Source organism: Dryobates pubescens, chromosome Z, assembly GCF_014839835.1.
Source record: "Dryobates pubescens isolate bDryPub1 chromosome Z, bDryPub1.pri, whole genome shotgun sequence".
In the NCBI taxonomy this organism is placed as follows: Eukaryota; Metazoa; Chordata; class Aves; order Piciformes; family Picidae; genus Dryobates; species Dryobates pubescens.
In genome coordinates, this window is record NC_071657.1 from 14,340,955 (window position 1) to 14,358,895 (window position 17,941).

The 17,941-nt window shown below is 38.2% G+C and overlaps 1 protein-coding gene across 1 annotated transcript in view; it reads left to right on the forward strand.

Annotated features, from left to right (window-relative positions):
* HSD17B4 (hydroxysteroid 17-beta dehydrogenase 4) overlaps positions 1–17,941 on the forward strand; it is a 66,908-nt gene that overhangs the window by 27,448 nt on the left and 21,519 nt on the right. The window contains exons 15-17 of the mRNA XM_054178054.1: positions 539–610; positions 1,987–2,090; positions 5,194–5,259. Of these exons, the coding sequence (XP_054034029.1) occupies positions 539–610; positions 1,987–2,090; positions 5,194–5,259 (242 nt within the window). The remainder of the gene's footprint in view (positions 1–538; positions 611–1,986; positions 2,091–5,193; positions 5,260–17,941) is intronic.

The window sequence follows — 17,941 nt, forward strand, 5'->3', positions numbered from 1 at the left end:
ACTTCAATCTGATCATAATGGATGGCCAGGGCTTCAAAAAACTTTCTATTTTTCCATTTTATAGGCTGACTGTGTAAACATATATGATTACGTATCTCTCCAGAGCAACATCTTTAGAGCCAAACTTTGTAAACTCACGGAACCAGGCCCTGCGCTGAGCTTCTCTTCTGTAGAACTGTAGATGTCACAGCCCTCTTGAAATTTGTGGCCAATCCTTAAGTGATTGAGCTGTCTTTGAAGTTGGCGATATGTTTGTCTGGGAACTGATTTGTGTTTAGCCCTGAATAGATGAGCTATAGCAACATTGTATTAAAAATACACCAAAAACTTAGAGGAAAAACAAATATTCCTCACATCTGCAAACACGTATTTGCAAAGATGCCCAGACACTTTCATTGTAATTATGATGATTGTGATTACTGTGACTGTTACTGTGATTATTGTTACCGCTAGCGTTAGTAAGGAAGTGAGAGTGATCTGTGGACTTCATTCCTGAAGGAAAACCTTACAGTATGTATGTGTTCTTCCTTTCTTACAGGACAATTAACTTCAGTTTCAACCATTGCTGATATTCTTGACAAAGGATCAGGAGCAGTCTTGCTCATAGATGGTAAGAAGGTTTAGAATTTTTGGAGAGGATGCAGTAAAATTTGACAGGGTCAGATTAACTAGGTGTACCAATAATTGGTAGCCTTTTCACAGTAAAAATTGTTAGATTATCACTTCTCAGTGAGAGCTGAGAAATGAGACAGTTAGCAAAGCTATGTAATGTAAAATTTATTTGTTCTTAGGCAGTTAAGATACTGAAATAAGAACACTTTGGAAAAAAGATTTCAGAGAAGGTTAGGTTTTATCTTTATGTAGGTGGAACAATGCACTATACAAACCAAACAAAGGTCTTCCAATAATAATGCCTACTCCTATTTTAGATTCTACTAGCTTTCAGAAAGGGGATGTGTTTTCAGGGGGTGGTTTGCAAAGGTTAGTCGTGTATGTTGTGGAGACCTCTGCAAAGCAGCTATCTTTAAGAGCATGAACTGGCATTCTTTTTTTGTCTGCTCTATTCTGTTCTAAACAAAACACCATTTCCTTCATATTGTATCCAAGTTAAATGATCCTCAGAATTTGGTAAGTTGTCATTCTCAGAATTTTGATGTCTTTAGATGTGGTCATAACAAGATCCCTTGAGAAATTAAACTGGAAGGGTCGGTTAATAGGCAGTGAATCCCTAGACATTCTTGAGCTTTTATTCCTTCAGTGTACATAAAAATCTGTAAAAACATCATTGCTGTCCCTGTGTTCCTTCTAGCTGTGTATTGCTTCGATACTAAGTTAACATAAAGTCTTCCTGTTTCTGCAACAATTCTCTGTCAGCAGTCTTCGTGGTTTTAAAATTTATTTTGGAACTGGAAATGAACATCGCCAACAATTCTGTAAATTTCAGTCTGGCCTGAAAGGGAGTGTAATAGGAAGTGGGAAGCTGAATGTTGATTGTGTTTAAGAAGTACAGCTTCTACGAAAGAAGGAAGAGGAGACCTTAAACTAAAGGCTTCTCTTACAGAAGCCCTTTTCTTACAGAATACTAGTACCACATTTGCTTTACAAACATGGGATCCTTAATATCTCTGAATGCAGCATATTTTATGGTGGAATTTTATCACATTTAAATTAATTGCTAATTCAGTGTAATATGCTGAAATAAATTGTTATTTCAACACTGTGAAATATCTTCAGTGCTTTGAATGTCACCAGCAGTTTGATAGCTCATTTTTTAAATTTTAATGCTTTCATACAGATAAAGTTGATGATTATGTTACTTGAAACAGATCGTAAGTCTTCACTAGTCAGAAAGTGATTTGCAACAGTGCTACTTGGAAGTGTTGACTGTTGCCCTTTCAGGTGTTAACATGATGTTTATCGTGTTGGAGGCTGAACTTTTCTTCTGTCATAACACATTCAAGCTCTTTCTCTCCTGTTGTCTTTCAGTGAACACCTATTGTGGAAAGGACCTAGTGTGTTATAATCAGTTCTCTTTGTTTTTTGTTGGAGCTGGAGGATTTGGTGGAAAACGATCATCAGGAAAGGCAAAGGTAAATTAATGCATATCTGTTTAGAAAAACTCCATAAGCTTCTGTCAGCATGGCAAGAAACATATTGGAAGAATAAACTAGCATTTGAGCAGCCTGGCAGTACAAACTCAAATGTCATTTAAACATTTTTGTTCTTTAAGCAGCTTGGGTAAAAGGGTACTCTTCAGGGAAACAATGGCTTAGTTCTGACAATCATGGAGAAAAGTGCTAAATGCACAGTTGATGAGATTTCTACACAAGTGTTTGAAAATACAGGTATTGAATATCTTAATGGTAAACAGAATAGGGAGATTCTCTGAAAAAAAGCTTAGTTTCTTTAGATTTAATATTAGAAAATTTTCTGAGATTAAACTAAAATTGAAACTAATATCAAATACATGATAATGTGGGGAAGATGCTCCTGTAGAGGATTTTATTTAGACCTTTTAGAAAACAGTCTTGAAATTGGCACCTTAGCAGGCTATAATCTGACCCAATTACTTCCATAGAAGTGGTAAAACCTGCTGTATGTATTTTGGGCGGTGCTAAATTTGAATCTATCTTCAGTAGGTCTTCTGATGTCCAGTTTGGCAAGAGTCTTACTGACTGTTTTAGGAAACCAAGATGTAAACTTTGGAGAAAAAGGGGGGGGGCGGGAAAAGGAAACTTAACATGTTTTGATACTATCTTTTTAGATACTGCTGCTCACACCTGTAAATGAACAGATGAGGAAGGTTACTAATTTCACATTAAAAGCTTGGGAAAGAGGTTTTCTTTGCTTCTGTTTAAGGTGTTAAATATTTAAAATAAATGGATAGTTTTAATTCCATGTGTATGTATACAGAGTGTTCATGTTCCCCTTAGCAACATGGTTTTCATGTGTTGAATGTGTGCTAACAGGTATGATCATATGTTAATACTGCAAGATGTTGCTCTGGTAAAAAGACTAGCTCAGTGAAAAGCTGAGAAGTACTCATATGTGGTGTTAGGTTTGAACTTGTAATTTCTAGAAGAGATCTCTAGGTGTAGCTCTATATAAATCAATGTATTTATGAGAAAGAGGTTTGGAGAGCATAAAGAGGAAGCGAAGCAGCATTCTAGTTTGTTCCAGTGGAATGGAACTTCTGCATTTTGGGAGCAAGTTAGCAAATGGAAAACAGTGAATGTCACATGAACACACAGTGTGTTTGTCCAAATGCATGAGGTAGCTGTTCAAAGACCTGACATGTAAGTGTTGTCTCTTTCCATACCGTGTTTCATGGTAAGCTGTGACTGAAAGTTTTTATTGTGAACTGAAGTCTTTAATCACTACAGTAGTAGAGTCAATTAAATATAGGCTATTTTAAACTCAGTATTTTTTGAAATTTATAATGAAATACCTATGTTTTATATATCTGTAATACTGTAGGTAATGTTCTTTGGGATTTTTGTATTTACACTTACAAGTTTTTTCACTTGAATCTACATCAATTTATGTTATACTGTGATGTAGTTTTCTCAGATGTAGCTTTACAAATCAAATCTTGAAATGCCTGCACCTTGAAAGAGAAATGAAGAAAGCCTCTGTGTAGTATAAAAAAATACACAGAATATTTATTACAAATAGTGTATAAAAGTCTTTGGAATCCTTACTGATTCTATAATAAGATTTTAAAATAGTGCATGTAAAAAACCAGCAGTGGTTCATAGGAAATGTTTTCAGTCTATAGTGGTAGTGTCAGTGACTGCAATATAGTGGCTTGGCATTTTTTAACTAAGCACTGCATTGTAGGCAACTGCAACTTCTTCACACTGGAAAAGTACAAAAATGCTATAAATGAGGCAACAATCTTTCTTGTGATAGAAGAGAACAAAACGTACTCTAGTTAAAATAACAGCAGTGGTAGTGACTTAAATAGAGGCCTCTATGTGCAAGAGGCCAGTTGCAATGATCAGATTTTCTTGCTCTGTCTTTGCAAACTATTTAAAAAGATTTTCAGATCCCTCTGTGTCAGAAGGAAATCTCAAGCTGATCAGACATATTTTATAATGTGTTATTTTGTGCTTTGCAAATTTACTGTGTCTGCAGACTACGGAGAACAGCTTTCCAGTTTGTGGTCTCTAATGCACAACACATGTTGGTCATGTCTGTCCTCTTGAGGTGGGATTTTCTTGCCCTACTGGCAGAGGAGTGTCCTTAATTATTCATATGCTGGCAAGTTCTAGTGTCATAATGACCTGGTAGGTCAGGTTGAGTTTTATTAAACCAGTTTGATATAGATTGTTGAGACATTCTTGTTTTGAAAGTATCTTAGATAGCATGCGTTTTGTCAGGCTGATAGAGGTGTAAGTCCACTGTGGTTCTCTGAAGTGGCAGAAACAGGAGCTATGTTACCAAGTTTTCCATCTGAAAGGTGGCTTTGCTCTGCTGCTAGTAAACAGAAAAGTGCCTCTGCTGTTATTGAATATGAAACTACACAACATTTTTTTTCCCCCCTTTTGGTAAAGAACATACACAAACTAGGTATAATTCTTACATGTGAGAGTCAACTTGCTTTCTTTTATTTTAGAAATTCTCAGTTTCTCCTTGTTTAGGCTTTTTTATTTGTTCATTTTGGAAACTGAAGGAGAGGGGAAAAAATTATTTTAGCTCCTTTAATAATTTTGTATTGGTTATGGTGCTCTATACCATGATCTAAGATTTCTCTCTGTAGTCTGTTGGTAAAGTTTATATCTAAAGCTGTGAATTGCATGATGAACAGCTTTTGTACAGTAATGTGGGGCTTAATATGTAGCATGTCATTGCCAAAGCAAAAGAAAAAGTTGCAATAGTAAAAAAAAACCAAACACCTGGAAGCTCTTAGAAGCCAGAAGTGATGTAGTCCATGAATGAGGTAGTAACTAATTTTATGCTCCATTGTGTTTTTTGAAGTATTATTTTGTGTTCCAAAATATTAATATTCTATGAGACGACTTTTTTTTTTCCTGAGGGAATAATTCTTGTTTGAGTTTTTTGGGTAGGAGGAGCCTTAAGAATGTTTTAAGTGCTGTTTCATTTTATACATATATGACATATTCTGGCATAGGTACAGATGAAAGATTGTTATTTTTCAGTGAAATATTGATTCTACTCCTTCTACTTCAGGTAACAGCAAATCCGCCCAAGAGACCCCCTGATGCTGTAATTTCTGATGTCACAACAACTGATCAGGTAAAGTTTTCTATGCTCTAGGTGCAGAAATGTTTGGTTGGTTGCAGAAAGGAGTCTTACTTGATGTTTGCTAATAGTTCAAACTTTCTGCTGTACCTCAGTCATTTGTATATGTTTATTTGTGTGTCTGTATATGTCTGTGTATGTATATTGTGAAGCTACAGTTTGTGCTAGATTGTGTGTTCAGTGTTGCAGTTCTGTGAAATTTACAACAAACGGTGTAAGCAATGACATGACTAAAAGAAAAATTAAGTTCACAATTTTGAAAAAGCTAAATTACCTGTAGTCAGATAAACCTGTAATACTGCCAGATACCTGTCTGGTTATACTTGTGTCTGTCTATAGTCTCACTGGTTCACAAGCAATTACTCTGCAATAAGTAAAATCTGAGTAAATAAACGTATCCTTCTCTAAAGGTAAATGTGCTTATGTCAGGCTGTGGTGGTTTGAAAGGAAAGGCTCTGCTTTCCCTCCCCCACTGAGAAAGAGACCACGGCTAAACCCAGTCGGAGAAATGAGAGTATATTTTACAAGGAAACAGGTTCTATGTAACACAACAGATACAGGTATTTTACAATATATACAGGAATATACAGCAAATGAACTCCACCAGAAACCAGACCCCCCACAGAGGGGGCTTCCCCCTGTGCCCCCCTTCACCCCCTACCTCCCTTCCCCAAAAGAGGTAGAAAAGAGATGTGGACGGTTAACAGGGCAGGAAAGGAAGAAAGGCCTGGCACAGGAGTTAGTATCTTATCTTAGTTGGCCAGAATCCCAGAAGCAGATCCAGCCGAGAGGGACAGCGAAGGAAGGAAGACTCGGAGAAAGTCCCAGCTACCCTGGGTCTAACAATCTCACCTCCCACAATTCCACCAATGAAATTCATTTAGAATACCAAAATATTTTACAAACATTTAGCCAGTGTGCCCCTTTCTTAAAGGCACAGCGTCAAACGGCCACACAGGCAAATAAGACAGGAGAGTCTGGAGCTAAGACACTGAGTAGTATTTTCAAAAGCACCTTATTCATGGCAGGAGGCTGTTGCTTTTGGTGATGCAGTTACAGTGTTGAGCATGAGCTGAACTGTGGTAACTGATGTCTGCTAAGCTTCTGATTATATATGGAGTAATTACAGTCTCATCCAACTCTTTTATGTGCTTGAAATCCACCTTAGCCCTACGCCCCTGAACCAGGAAAGAGAGCTTAGGTCAGTGTTTCTATCACTGATATACTTGCTGCATCCTAAAATTCACAGCATCAGTGTAGGAGGTACAGATGTCTAGTTCTTCTGAACAGGCTTCATTGAAAGCTGACAAGGTGAGTGTTGTGATCCATCGTCAGAGTAAAGGTTCACAGAAGGTTCTTTAGGAATCCCTAAGGAGTGAGATGGGGCAAACTGACACTGAAATGGCTCGAATGATTACAGATTTAATTACATGTTTGTGCAGGCCATGTTCTGCTCTTGTGTTGGTACTGGCACATTGAGACCGCAGTCATTCTTGGTACACCTGTATGTGATGTTATGGTGGTTGCTGAATGGTGAGTGCCCCCTGTAGTCCAGGTGACCACTGCTTCACCTTTGTTGAGCAGACTGTTGTGAAGGTGGCAGCAACTGCCTTGAGCTGGCACAGGTGTAGGCACCCAAGCAGTGTCTGAACCACAACATCCTATTCCAGGAGAAGACTCTCATGGTTGCTCGTTCTGATTAGGTGGTCGTTAGTAAACAGCTGCAACAGTATCATTCATGCTAGCCTGCCCCTTAATTCACACTCTCAAACTCTCAAGTCATCCTTCACCCACCCCTGGACAGAACTCAATACATTCTAGTTGCTCCCTCACTTAAAGAGCACCGCCACCACCTCACTTTGTTGACCTGTCTTTCCTAAAAAGGACATAGTCATCCATGACCACAATCCAATCATGTGAGCTGTCCCACCACATCTCTGTAATTGCCACTAGATCATAACTGCTTGACCACACAAAGATTTCTAGCTCCCTCTGTTTATTTCCCTGTCTTGGTTTGAGAACAGACAGGCCCTCTGTTGCCCTTGAAAGGGGCAAAAGAATTACACTCTCACAAATAGATCAGAAAGTGATGGAAATGGAAAGTGATGGAAAGTTTAAATGGAAAAACAATTAGTGTTTTACAGAAACTACAAAGCATACTGGCAAAGATATCCCAAAGTGTAGAGAGTCCCTTACAACACACCCAAAGGCCTTCCATCCTCACCACCTGAGGGAACGCCCAAAACCCCCAGGGCTCTTTCTTCCCCTCTCTGCCACTGCTAGGCTAGTCTCAGGCTGACCAGGTCTGAGACTGACAGCCACCCTCTGCCCCCCATCTTGGCATTAGGCCTAGATAGGCCTAAGAGGCTTTGAGATACTCCCCCACCATTACCCGATAGGGAGCATCTCCTGCAAGAGAAGAGAGGGAAGAGAGAGAAAGACAATGACTTTGCAGATGAATTTACGGGATGCAGGATTTATAGGTATTAAATATGCTGTTTCCTGTGGGTTGGACACTTGGGACACTGGAGAGGTAACTTATGTGGCAGTAAAGGGAGGTGCTCAGCCTAAACTGCCACATCCCCATGCTGTGTGCATTGGTGTACAGGCATTTCGGGGAGTGAGCTGAGCACACCGTTTCTACCCTGGCAGGGTGGAGTTCTTCTGGTCTTCTTTAATACTGGAACATTGCCCCACTGCTGCAAACCCAGCAACAACTGCTTCCCCCTTTGATTCTAGTTTAAAGCTCTATGAATGAGCCCTGCTAGTTCTGGTCCTAGAATCCTTTTTCCCCTGTGAGATAAGCCTTTCCCATGAACTACCATTGCTGGTGTCCTGTGAAACCAACCATTATCAAAAAACCCAAAGCCCAGCCTGTAGCAATGGTCTTGGAGCCAGGTATTTATGGACTGGATTCTTCTACTCCCTTCCATATCACGGCCAGGTACTGGAAGCAGGGAAGAGAAAATAACTTGTGCTCCAGGCTCTTCCACCAACAATCTCAATCAAAGTCTGTGGTTATCTTGAACATTGTATTCAGTTCTAACTCTGGGTTCATTTTTTTCCAAGAGGAAGAATGTTTTACATGTTTTCAGACAGGAGAAAGCATTGCTTAGCGAAGAGGATACTGGGAACAGAGAGCTAATAACCATTTTTACCCTTCCCCATGTGTTCAGCAGAACAGACAGTACAGCCACCTGCAGTTTCTTGAAAAAATAATGTGTCATGCCAGTGACCACTGACAGAACAAACTTATGGTTAGTGGTATCAAAGACCAATAGCACATGCTATAATGAATGTTTATTCCTTTCACATCTGTTCCTATTCCTGAGACATTCTTTAAAAACCAACCAGTGTTTATGAATGAGTTGCTGTACCATGGTGTAAGCTGCTTAGAGATGAAAAGTCATTAAGAAAAATTTAGAAGTAGTAGTATGTAACCTTCTAAAAGGCTTTAAGGCTTAAAATTTGCATTCTGCTGAAGGACATAAAATATTTCTTCTCTGTGTTCATTAATTTTTCCACAGAGAACTAGATGACTTTTTTTTTTAACTTGCCCTGTAGAGATGTGGATGTACTGTGGTAATTTTTATCTTGTTCTTTCTCTGTATCCTGATCTATGCTTTACTAGATATACTGCCATAAATCTTTTGAATAAAATAGACCTTTTGACAGAAGATCAAGAAGACTAGAGTGCGTTTGCCTATTAGCCATTTAGCAAGAAATGAATCACTCAGTTTCAACCCTGTAGAGAATGTTATGTGGTTACAGAGATGCAGCATCACCAAAATGCTTTTGTCCTGTTAGTTTTCAAATCAGGGCTTTGAAATAATCAAACAGATTTTGCTTGATGGTTCATAATGCAGTTAAGAATCACAGGCACTGAATGACCTGTATCTCTGGAGAGTTTTGTTTCTGTAGAGCTTTCTTTTCACTACATTCCCAAATGTGTGTGTTTCTTGGGAATTCATTTTTTGATGACATACAAAATAAGCTTCAGTGGGTTTTTTAAGTGGATGATGTCCAAGTGATAGAGGAAGTTTTTGAGGAAACTCAAGACTTGCTATTGAGTTTGTTGAGGGCTTTCTGTCTGCATGGTTGATGTTGGTTTGTTTTGAAGAAATGGGGTTCTGATCTTGTTGCCTCCCAAGAAATTTACTGTTCTCTATCTCTGAATGTCAGAATTAATATTGAAAATACTCAGCATTGTGGCAATAAGTGAAATAGTGTAATGGCAGCCCATAAGATTGAATTTTTCAACAAGTCACTGAAGTTTTACTATTCTGTGTTCCTCCTGCTTTCTACAGAAAACTGCTTGTCCTGTTTGCCCATATGGAAAAAATAAAGCTGCAATATGGAGTTTGCAAGATTTTCAACTATTTGTTAATGTCAGTTCATTTCAGTATAATGTCTAATTATTTTAAGAAATGGTTGCCACTTGAAATATTCTCTTATTCTTTTGCAACAGTATTATGTATTTCACCAGAGTATTCTCCTGCTTTAAATTCTGACTCTGAGTGTTTGTTACTTACAGTCATATAAGGAGAAATAGACATAACAAAAGGTAGATGTTAGATTTTGAAAAATATGATGTCTCATCCTGCCATGCTGTGGACATACAACTGTTCCCTCTGTAAGTCTCTGCAGAGCAGTGTATGTGAGTTACCATGTGAATTTTTCCCAGAGCTACTTTTGCATTCAACTTAAGTATCTCAAGCATGTGATACTCTGCTGAGTGGTTTCCAGGGTCAGGAAAATCTGCCATCCTTGGTTTTAAAATTCCTTGTTGGAGCTGATGAAACTGAGACTGTTACTAGTCTACTACTAGTTACTAGGGGACACAGTCTCAAGCTGCGCCAGGGGCGGTTTAGACTGGAGGTGAGGAGAAAGTTCTTTACTGAGCGAGTCGTTCGTCATTGGAATAGGCTGCCCAGCGAGCTGGTGGAGTCGCCATCCCTGGAGGTGCTCGGGAGGAGATTGGACGTGGCACTTGGTGCCATGGTTGTCATGAGGTCTGTCGAGACAGGTTGGACTTGATGATCCTTGGGGTCTCTTCTAACCTTAGTTATACTGTGATACTGTGATAGTCTGTTGGAGGAACAGCTTTTTGATACCCTGTTATTTTTATGTTGCTTTGTGGTAGTTTTAGGCTATGCCTTTAAAATTTTTCACAGATCTTGAACAGAAAGTAATAAAACGTAAATAAATCACTATTGGGTGTAAAAAGGAAAATAATGATAGTTCTAAACAATCCCACTGGAAAGGTAATGGATTTAAGCTAATGATGAAAACAATTTCTCTCTTCTCACTTCCTCAGGCTGGGAGATACTAATTGGCTTCTGCTTGACCTTGGCTGCATTGCTTTGGCTAAGTCTAATGTCTCTCTGATCCTCTCTCTTGTCCCTATTTTGTACAGGGGAAAGGGGGGACAGGGAGGGAGAAACTTTTAGCTTCCCCTGGTTTTTGGCCAGGGTGGGGGGGTGTCCTTGTGCTGTTTATTAATTGTAAATACTGGTAAATATTGTAAATACTGTGTTTTGTACATATTCATTGCATTCCATTGTAGATTACAGTTTTGCTTGTAAATACAGATTTCATTTGCTCCCAACTGAGCTTGTCTGGCAAATTTAATGCTGGGGCGGAGCTTTCAACCCACTACATTATATGCCTTCATGTGGAAAATTAAAGTAGTGTTTTACATGTTTCAGCCTCTCAAAAAGAGAAAAAATCCAAAGCAAGCTTGCTTTGTCTGTAGTCTTAATACCATTTATGTCCTCTCTGATACTGTTTTCAGTCATGCAGGCATAAATGGTGGGTTCCGTGTCCTTCAAGAACTCCTTCCACAGGCAAAGAGAGGGCTCTAGATAATGTAGGAACTAAGTTTTCTTACGCTATTTGATGCAAGAAGTTGTGTTCTGAGAAAAAGCAATGAGAAGAAGGTGATCTTGGGATTAGTGACTTGTTTGAGCTCAGGTTTTTTGAAGATGGATTTTCTTTGCTTTGTCCATAAAATTCTTATGTCCTGTGGGCAGCTGCTACTCAGATATCCGAAAGTACTCAGACATGGGTGTTCCTTAATCAATGACTACCACAGGAGAGAATGAGACCATGGGATTAGAATTAGCAGGAGGGTGTCTGAGCATCACAGGCTGAAACGAAAATTTATAAGAGCTCTGTATGAGTACAGTGTGTTTCAAAAATGTGATGCACTTTGAAGAGCTAAGCCCTCAAGTGTTCAGCTGGAGAGATGGAATTCGTTTGTGATGCTGACAATTACAACCTTTTCTGCAGTCTTATATTTTCCAGTCTATAAAGTAAGGGTATTCATAAATGAGAGATCTAAAATTGTACAGTATTTAAAGGAGTGGCATATAGCACCCAGTGGTGATATTTGAGAATGTGATACAATAAGCAGCATTAAAAAAAACAACCAAACAAAAAACCCCAACCCCAAACCCCAACAAAACAGTTTGGGGAATATAAGGATGCTTTACTAGGTCAGGGAAATTTAGATAAATTCAGTAAATTCACACCTAGATTAATCTGATAGGATTTAAAATATGCAAGGTATGTAAAGCCTTCTGCTCCAGGTGCAAATCAAGCATTGACTGAGAGTGTAATGAAATTGCTGCTATTTAGTGGTTTGGGATTTTTTTTATTTTTTTTTTAAATATGCAGTTACTTTCAATTTTCTCAGAAAAGAGGATAAAATAATTGGCACCTGCCATGTTTCAGAAGGCATCATCAGCACTCAGTGACTAACACTGCAGGAGTGTCCTTCCCAACCTGAATCATTCTCATTCCTGCAGTCCTGCTGCTCATACTGTTTTAGTAAGCTATCCGAGTTTTATTTTTCCACTGTGTCAGGCTCAGCTATTGCAGTTCTTAATGTAACTGGAAACAATTACAAGGACAATTCTGCACAAACCTAGTTTGTTGCAAAAGAGTGGACTTTGCAGAGTGGACTTTGCAATAAAAACTTCTTAAAAAGACACCTTGGAAAGTGAAGACATGCATGGGAAACATTTAACAGCCTAATAAATTGCTGAACTAAAACCTACCGTAAAATGTTTTCTGCCTGTTGTCAGCAGGTTCAGAACTGTCAGTCAGTGCTTTACTTTGAGGATGGCAGGACCCTTGAAAGCTTCTTTGTAATTGGGAAAGCCAAAATCCCTTATTCTTTATTATTTAATCTGTGTTTTTATTTTATTTGTATTTTTATGTGTATGTGTTTTTAGAGAAAATATCTGTATTTAGAATAAGTGATAGTTAACTATTGTTTTGTTGGTTTGTGGTTTTGTTTCTTTTCCATGTGATGCAGTTTCCAGCTTTTATTTGTTTCTAGAACTAAAAAAAAATGATATGTGGTTTGAGCTACGGTTGTTTTATGAATGAGTGCGATGAAGTTATGTAAGGGAGAAGATGATGGAAAGATGTGCATGGAGGGGGAAAATACAGTTACAGGACAAATGGGGGTTTTATGTCCTGCTCTGTAAAGATTGTAGTACAGTGTTGCCTGAAAACATGTAAATTTAAATTAAGAGAGCCTTCTGAGAGCTGCAGGTGATTTTTTTTCTTCTGTTTGTAGCATAAATAATTTGTGTCATGATAGAGATAATGAAGTGCTGCAGTGGATTTACAGATAAGGAAAGCATGCCAGAAAAAAGTGCTTAACAATAAAGGACAATGCAAAACAGAGGGATGTGAAGCCATTGCAAGCATTTGGTAATGTTCTCTTGATTTCTGTAGAGATTTCAGTATGCAGTTCATGCTCTCCAAACTCTTGACATAGCGAGCGTGCGATTGTAATAGCAATTACTTCAAAAGTTTGTTACATGTTAGGATGCTAATTTCAAGATTTAAGACACAGTAAGTCCCCCCCGCCATACTTCCTCCATTCATCTTCTCGTTGGGAAGAGCAGAATATAAATTTCTAATTATGCCCATTTTGAAAGGTGTTTGAGAGCCTACATTATACTAGAATTTTGTGTGTTAGGATGATAAAAGAAGAAGAGGTACTAGCCTGGTGGTCATTTCATTTAAACAAGGTGGTCCTCATTACCCTGTATCCTTAGTAAAGAATATAAAAGTTGTTACTTCATTTGAAGTTCCTCAGACCATAGCAGTTTGTTCTTTTTGATTGAGAGGTACTTAAAGGAAAGCCTTCTTGTACTTTTGCCATGATACTGAAAAATGGGCAATGTTCCATGGAGCCTGTGCCAGAATATATAAGTTGATGTTAAATTTGAAAAATATGCAGTAGGGATAAACAGTAAAGAGATGAATAATGCAGGGTGAGGAATACTTATTCGTGTTTATAGCTGTGTATGTGAAAGTGTTTTAATGGAGTGTTTTAGTAATTCTTATTCTTGAGAGATTCAAAGGTATGAAGGTAGAGTTTGGATAGTTAGACCATTAAGGACATACAAGTTCAAATTAGTCCAGGAAATTATACACTTGTATTTCTTAATTACAGTTTTGCTTTAAAATAGGATCATGTGTGATCCAGACTTCCACAAAATGCACTTAGCCATTGGAAACTGTTATGAGTAACTTGAACTATTGTGTTTATTTTCAGCATACACCTACTTTGAGAACAATAGTTGGTTATCTGGAGAAACAAATGAAACCTCTTGTCTTTCTGTGTGTTTATTTCTAGCAATCACTCTTTCCTGATATGTCTCCTTATCCCTACAGACATAATTAAAAAAGAAGGTATGGCAAATGGCAGTCAAAGAGTAGCTGCTTAATTTTAAGCGGAGTGAATTACTTAAGTACTGTGCTAAATCGAGCCCTTGAGGCATCAGCAGTGCCAGTTTAACTGGCAACATTCATTGTTCTTAATGTAAATTGAAATGTGTAGGTGAAATTTGTGGCTGCTGTATCTTTGTAAGATTGCCTTGACTACTTGCACTTACTTAAATAAGCTGTTAGGTAAAGTGCATGTACACACACATATGTATGTGTGTACATATATACACATACATTGGTAGGATAGGTTCTTTTGCTCCCCAGTTATAAGGGTAAATATATGGATACTTGGTTTCCTCTTTTGCTATCTTTGCCACTGACCTTTACTGCAGTCTGCAGGCAAGATTGAAAAATTGGCACAGACAGGTTGGATATCGCCTTTTCTTTTGTGGTCTGGCAGAAATCCTAAATTCTTAGGAAATGAGACTTGACAGTTTGTGTTATTAATTGGAGAACAATCTAACCATATTATGACTGACTTCAATCTAATGCCTCACATCAACTGACTCCTGTCTTCCTCCAAGGATGATTCAATTTTTTTGGTATTGTTTTGGGGGTTTGTTTTTGTTTGTGTGTGTTTGGTTGGTTGTTTTGGGGTTGGGTGTGGGGAGTTTTTGTGTTTTGGGGTGGTTGTTGGTTTTTTGCTTGTTTTTTTGAATGCTATCACTCAAGACTTCAGGAAATGTCATCATTCAAGGAATATCTGTTCTCACGTGGCATGTAATTTATGCAATGAAGTGATACCAAAGCTGGGGTAAATGTTTGCTGGAAGACCTGACTTGACTACACTGGATCTAAAATAACCTACTGTGTAACTGTTTTATTCAGTTCAGCCTATGTGTTCTCTGGCTATGACCAGTGCCACTCTAGTTGCTGAAAGCAGCAAAAGAAACGCACTCTCACCTATACTCATGTGTCAGACTTTTAGTTAGATATGTTGATCCCATGTAATTCTTTGAATGCAATTATTTCCTAAATGCTGTATTTATTTTGTTCAGAAAGCACAAGTATTTTTACTGTAGTAATTTCAAAACACATTTAGTGGAAATATTGTTTCCCAAGTAGAGCTTATTATCTCTCCAAATAAATGGCTGGTTCTTATTATAGCTTTAGTAAGTAACAGCTGCATAGCTATATTGAAGCTATATATGAGCTTAAACCATAAATTTGTCTTTTTTTTTTTTCTGCCCTACATAAATAGAGCTTTCCATTACTACAACTAAGTGTTATTTAGTTTGAATTAAATTTATTATAGCAGCTCCTTTTAAAAATGGCCTCATGGCAGCTTTCAGAAAAATAAAAACTAATGGATGAATAAAAGTGAGATCTTAGAATTTTAATCTAGTTTTAAAGTAATGTAGTTATTGAATGCAATTATTTCACATCTGGCAATTTTTATTTTTTAATTCTCAAGAGTGGTGATTTCTATAAAGAGCAACTCTCTGTCAAGTTTTCTGTTTTGGGTTTTCTTTTAAAAGTTGCTAAGGATTTGTTCCTCATTGAAGTCTCTTACATAATGTTATAACTGATTCTGGTGGTATTAAAGCTGCTTGTCTTGTCTCTACCTTTCAACCATGAAAGCACGGTTTAAACAGCTAGTCAAGGGGAGAGTTACAGACAAGTGAAGACACAGCCAATTGAAAGAACAGCATGTGCACATTTATCCTCTGGTGCTGTGGGTTTCTTATGTGTGCAAGTAGGAGTGTGGTGGCACTCTTAGCACCCCATTTCTCTTCTCTTTGTGTAAGAATTGAGACGGGAGAGAAGAACAAGTAAGTGAAGGGAGCAGGTACTCTCCATGGGTGGTAATTTTTAGCCTGTTCCCAGCTATCTTTTTCCACTCATCACCCTGACTGCCGTAGTGGTAAAGTGTAAATATTTACATTATATCAGTTTGCTTTCCTGTTCCACCCTCAACCAGAACCATGTTTCACCACATGCTTCTTGGATTCTCCCTGTGTAACAGCCTCTGTGGCATAGGATCACTTGGCAGCCCATTTCCCTTTTAGGTTGCTAGCTGAAGGGTCTTGGCACTGGAGGATAGAACTTTAGGAGATCTTGACTTAATTCTTCTCATCAAGTGAGATGACTTAGCTATTTCTACTCCTTGGTGATGCTATAAGATAATTTGAGGTTGCATGTTCCTTCAGCAAATTGTTTGCCCTTTCCTTTGTCAAAATTCAGGCGTGTCTGAACTGCAGTCTTACATTAGTGTGACCTTTCCAATCGTCACTGTTTTCCAAAGAATTTATAGGGTTGGTTAAAAGATAATTACCAAAAAATGTTACAATAAATACATGTTTTGGATGAAAGTGGAATGGCAGTTTATTTCAGATCCAGTGATGCTGTCAAAAGGACAAGTTTTTCAAAAAGATTAAATGACCATGTAAGCAGTCAAGGAGAATTATTACCCTAGTGTTTGCCTTTCTGTTATTCTGTGCTTAAACTATGTTGCTATTTAGGATTTCTTCTTGCCATTTTTAGTGTGTGTATCCAGCCCTCATGCACAAAAGCAGTCAAGCTCTTCTACATTCCACCATAACCGAGACTCAAAACATTTGCTTTATTCATGAATGCTATCAGGACAAATATGAGAGAATTGGAGCTTAGTGTGAAAGTTGTATGTATTTGAAGAAATAGACCTGAATATTAACAGACTAAAAATACAACATTAATTATGGCTTAAAATATGATTTCGGAACATCTTTAGTCACACTATCCTTTTCTTCAGATTTCACAGAATCACAGAAACATTCAGGTTGGAAAAGACCCTCAGGGCTACCAAGTCCAAGCGATAACCCTACTCTAAAAAGTTCACCCCTAAACCATGTCCCCAAGCACCACATCCAAATGACCTTTAAACACATCCAGGGCTGGCGCCGCAACCATCTTCCTGGGCAACCCATTCCAATGCCTGACCATTCTTTCTGTGAACATTTTTTCCTAATGTCCAGTCTAAACCTACGTAGTTGTAACTTGAGGCCAGTCCTCCTGTGAGAAGAGCCTCTCTACAACTACCTGAAGGGTGAGGTCTCCCCTCAGCCTCCTCTTTTCCAACCTAAAGAGCCCCAGCTCCCTCAGTCACTCCTCATGAGATTTATTCTCCAGGCCCTTCCCCAGCTTTGTTGCCCTCTGCAATCACGCTAGCACCTTTACATCTCTCCTGTATTGAGGTGCCCAAAACTGAATACAATTTGATAGAAGACACAGGGTTAGGCATGTATCAGAAAAGACTTCCTTTGAGTAGTCTTTATTTCATTTTCTTTCTTCCCTGTAAGAAATCTGTTAGCTTGGATAAATACTTACCACTTTTTATGACACCAGGCCAAAATTTTGGGAGAAAATTCTTAATGAAGAGGTTCTGAAGGCCAATAAGGTGCTTGATTAAAACTTGTGTTTTGTTTAAAGGCTCAATTAAATTAATGTTCAATTTGTATATGCTATCATATAAAACTATTGAATTCTTGTAGTCTTTGGCATTATTAAAGTGATGTGCTAATTGTCTTGGTACTTTTGGGAAGACTGTACTAGAGTGTACTCCACAGTTGTTTAGTCACTGAATTGTACTGCAATCTGGTGTAAGTTTTTAGTTTGGAAAGATGCACAGATTGGTTTGTTATGCTTCTCATACTATGAAGTGCTGGCCACTGTACACATACAGTAAATAGAAAATTTGATAATATAAATGCTATGGCCACAGAGAGACAGAAAATTGAAGTGCAGTGGCCATTATCAGGTTTAGTTATGTTCACAGTATATACAGCACACTAATCGGTCTCTCTCTACTTTTTCCTAGTGAAAGAGAACAAAAAGTATTGTAGAATGCTTGGCCTGTTTCTTGGGGCATTTGCTTGTGTTTAGTAGTGGGCCTACCTACCCCCAAAGCTGCATTCAGTCATGTTACCCTTAAAAGGGAAGGGCAAAG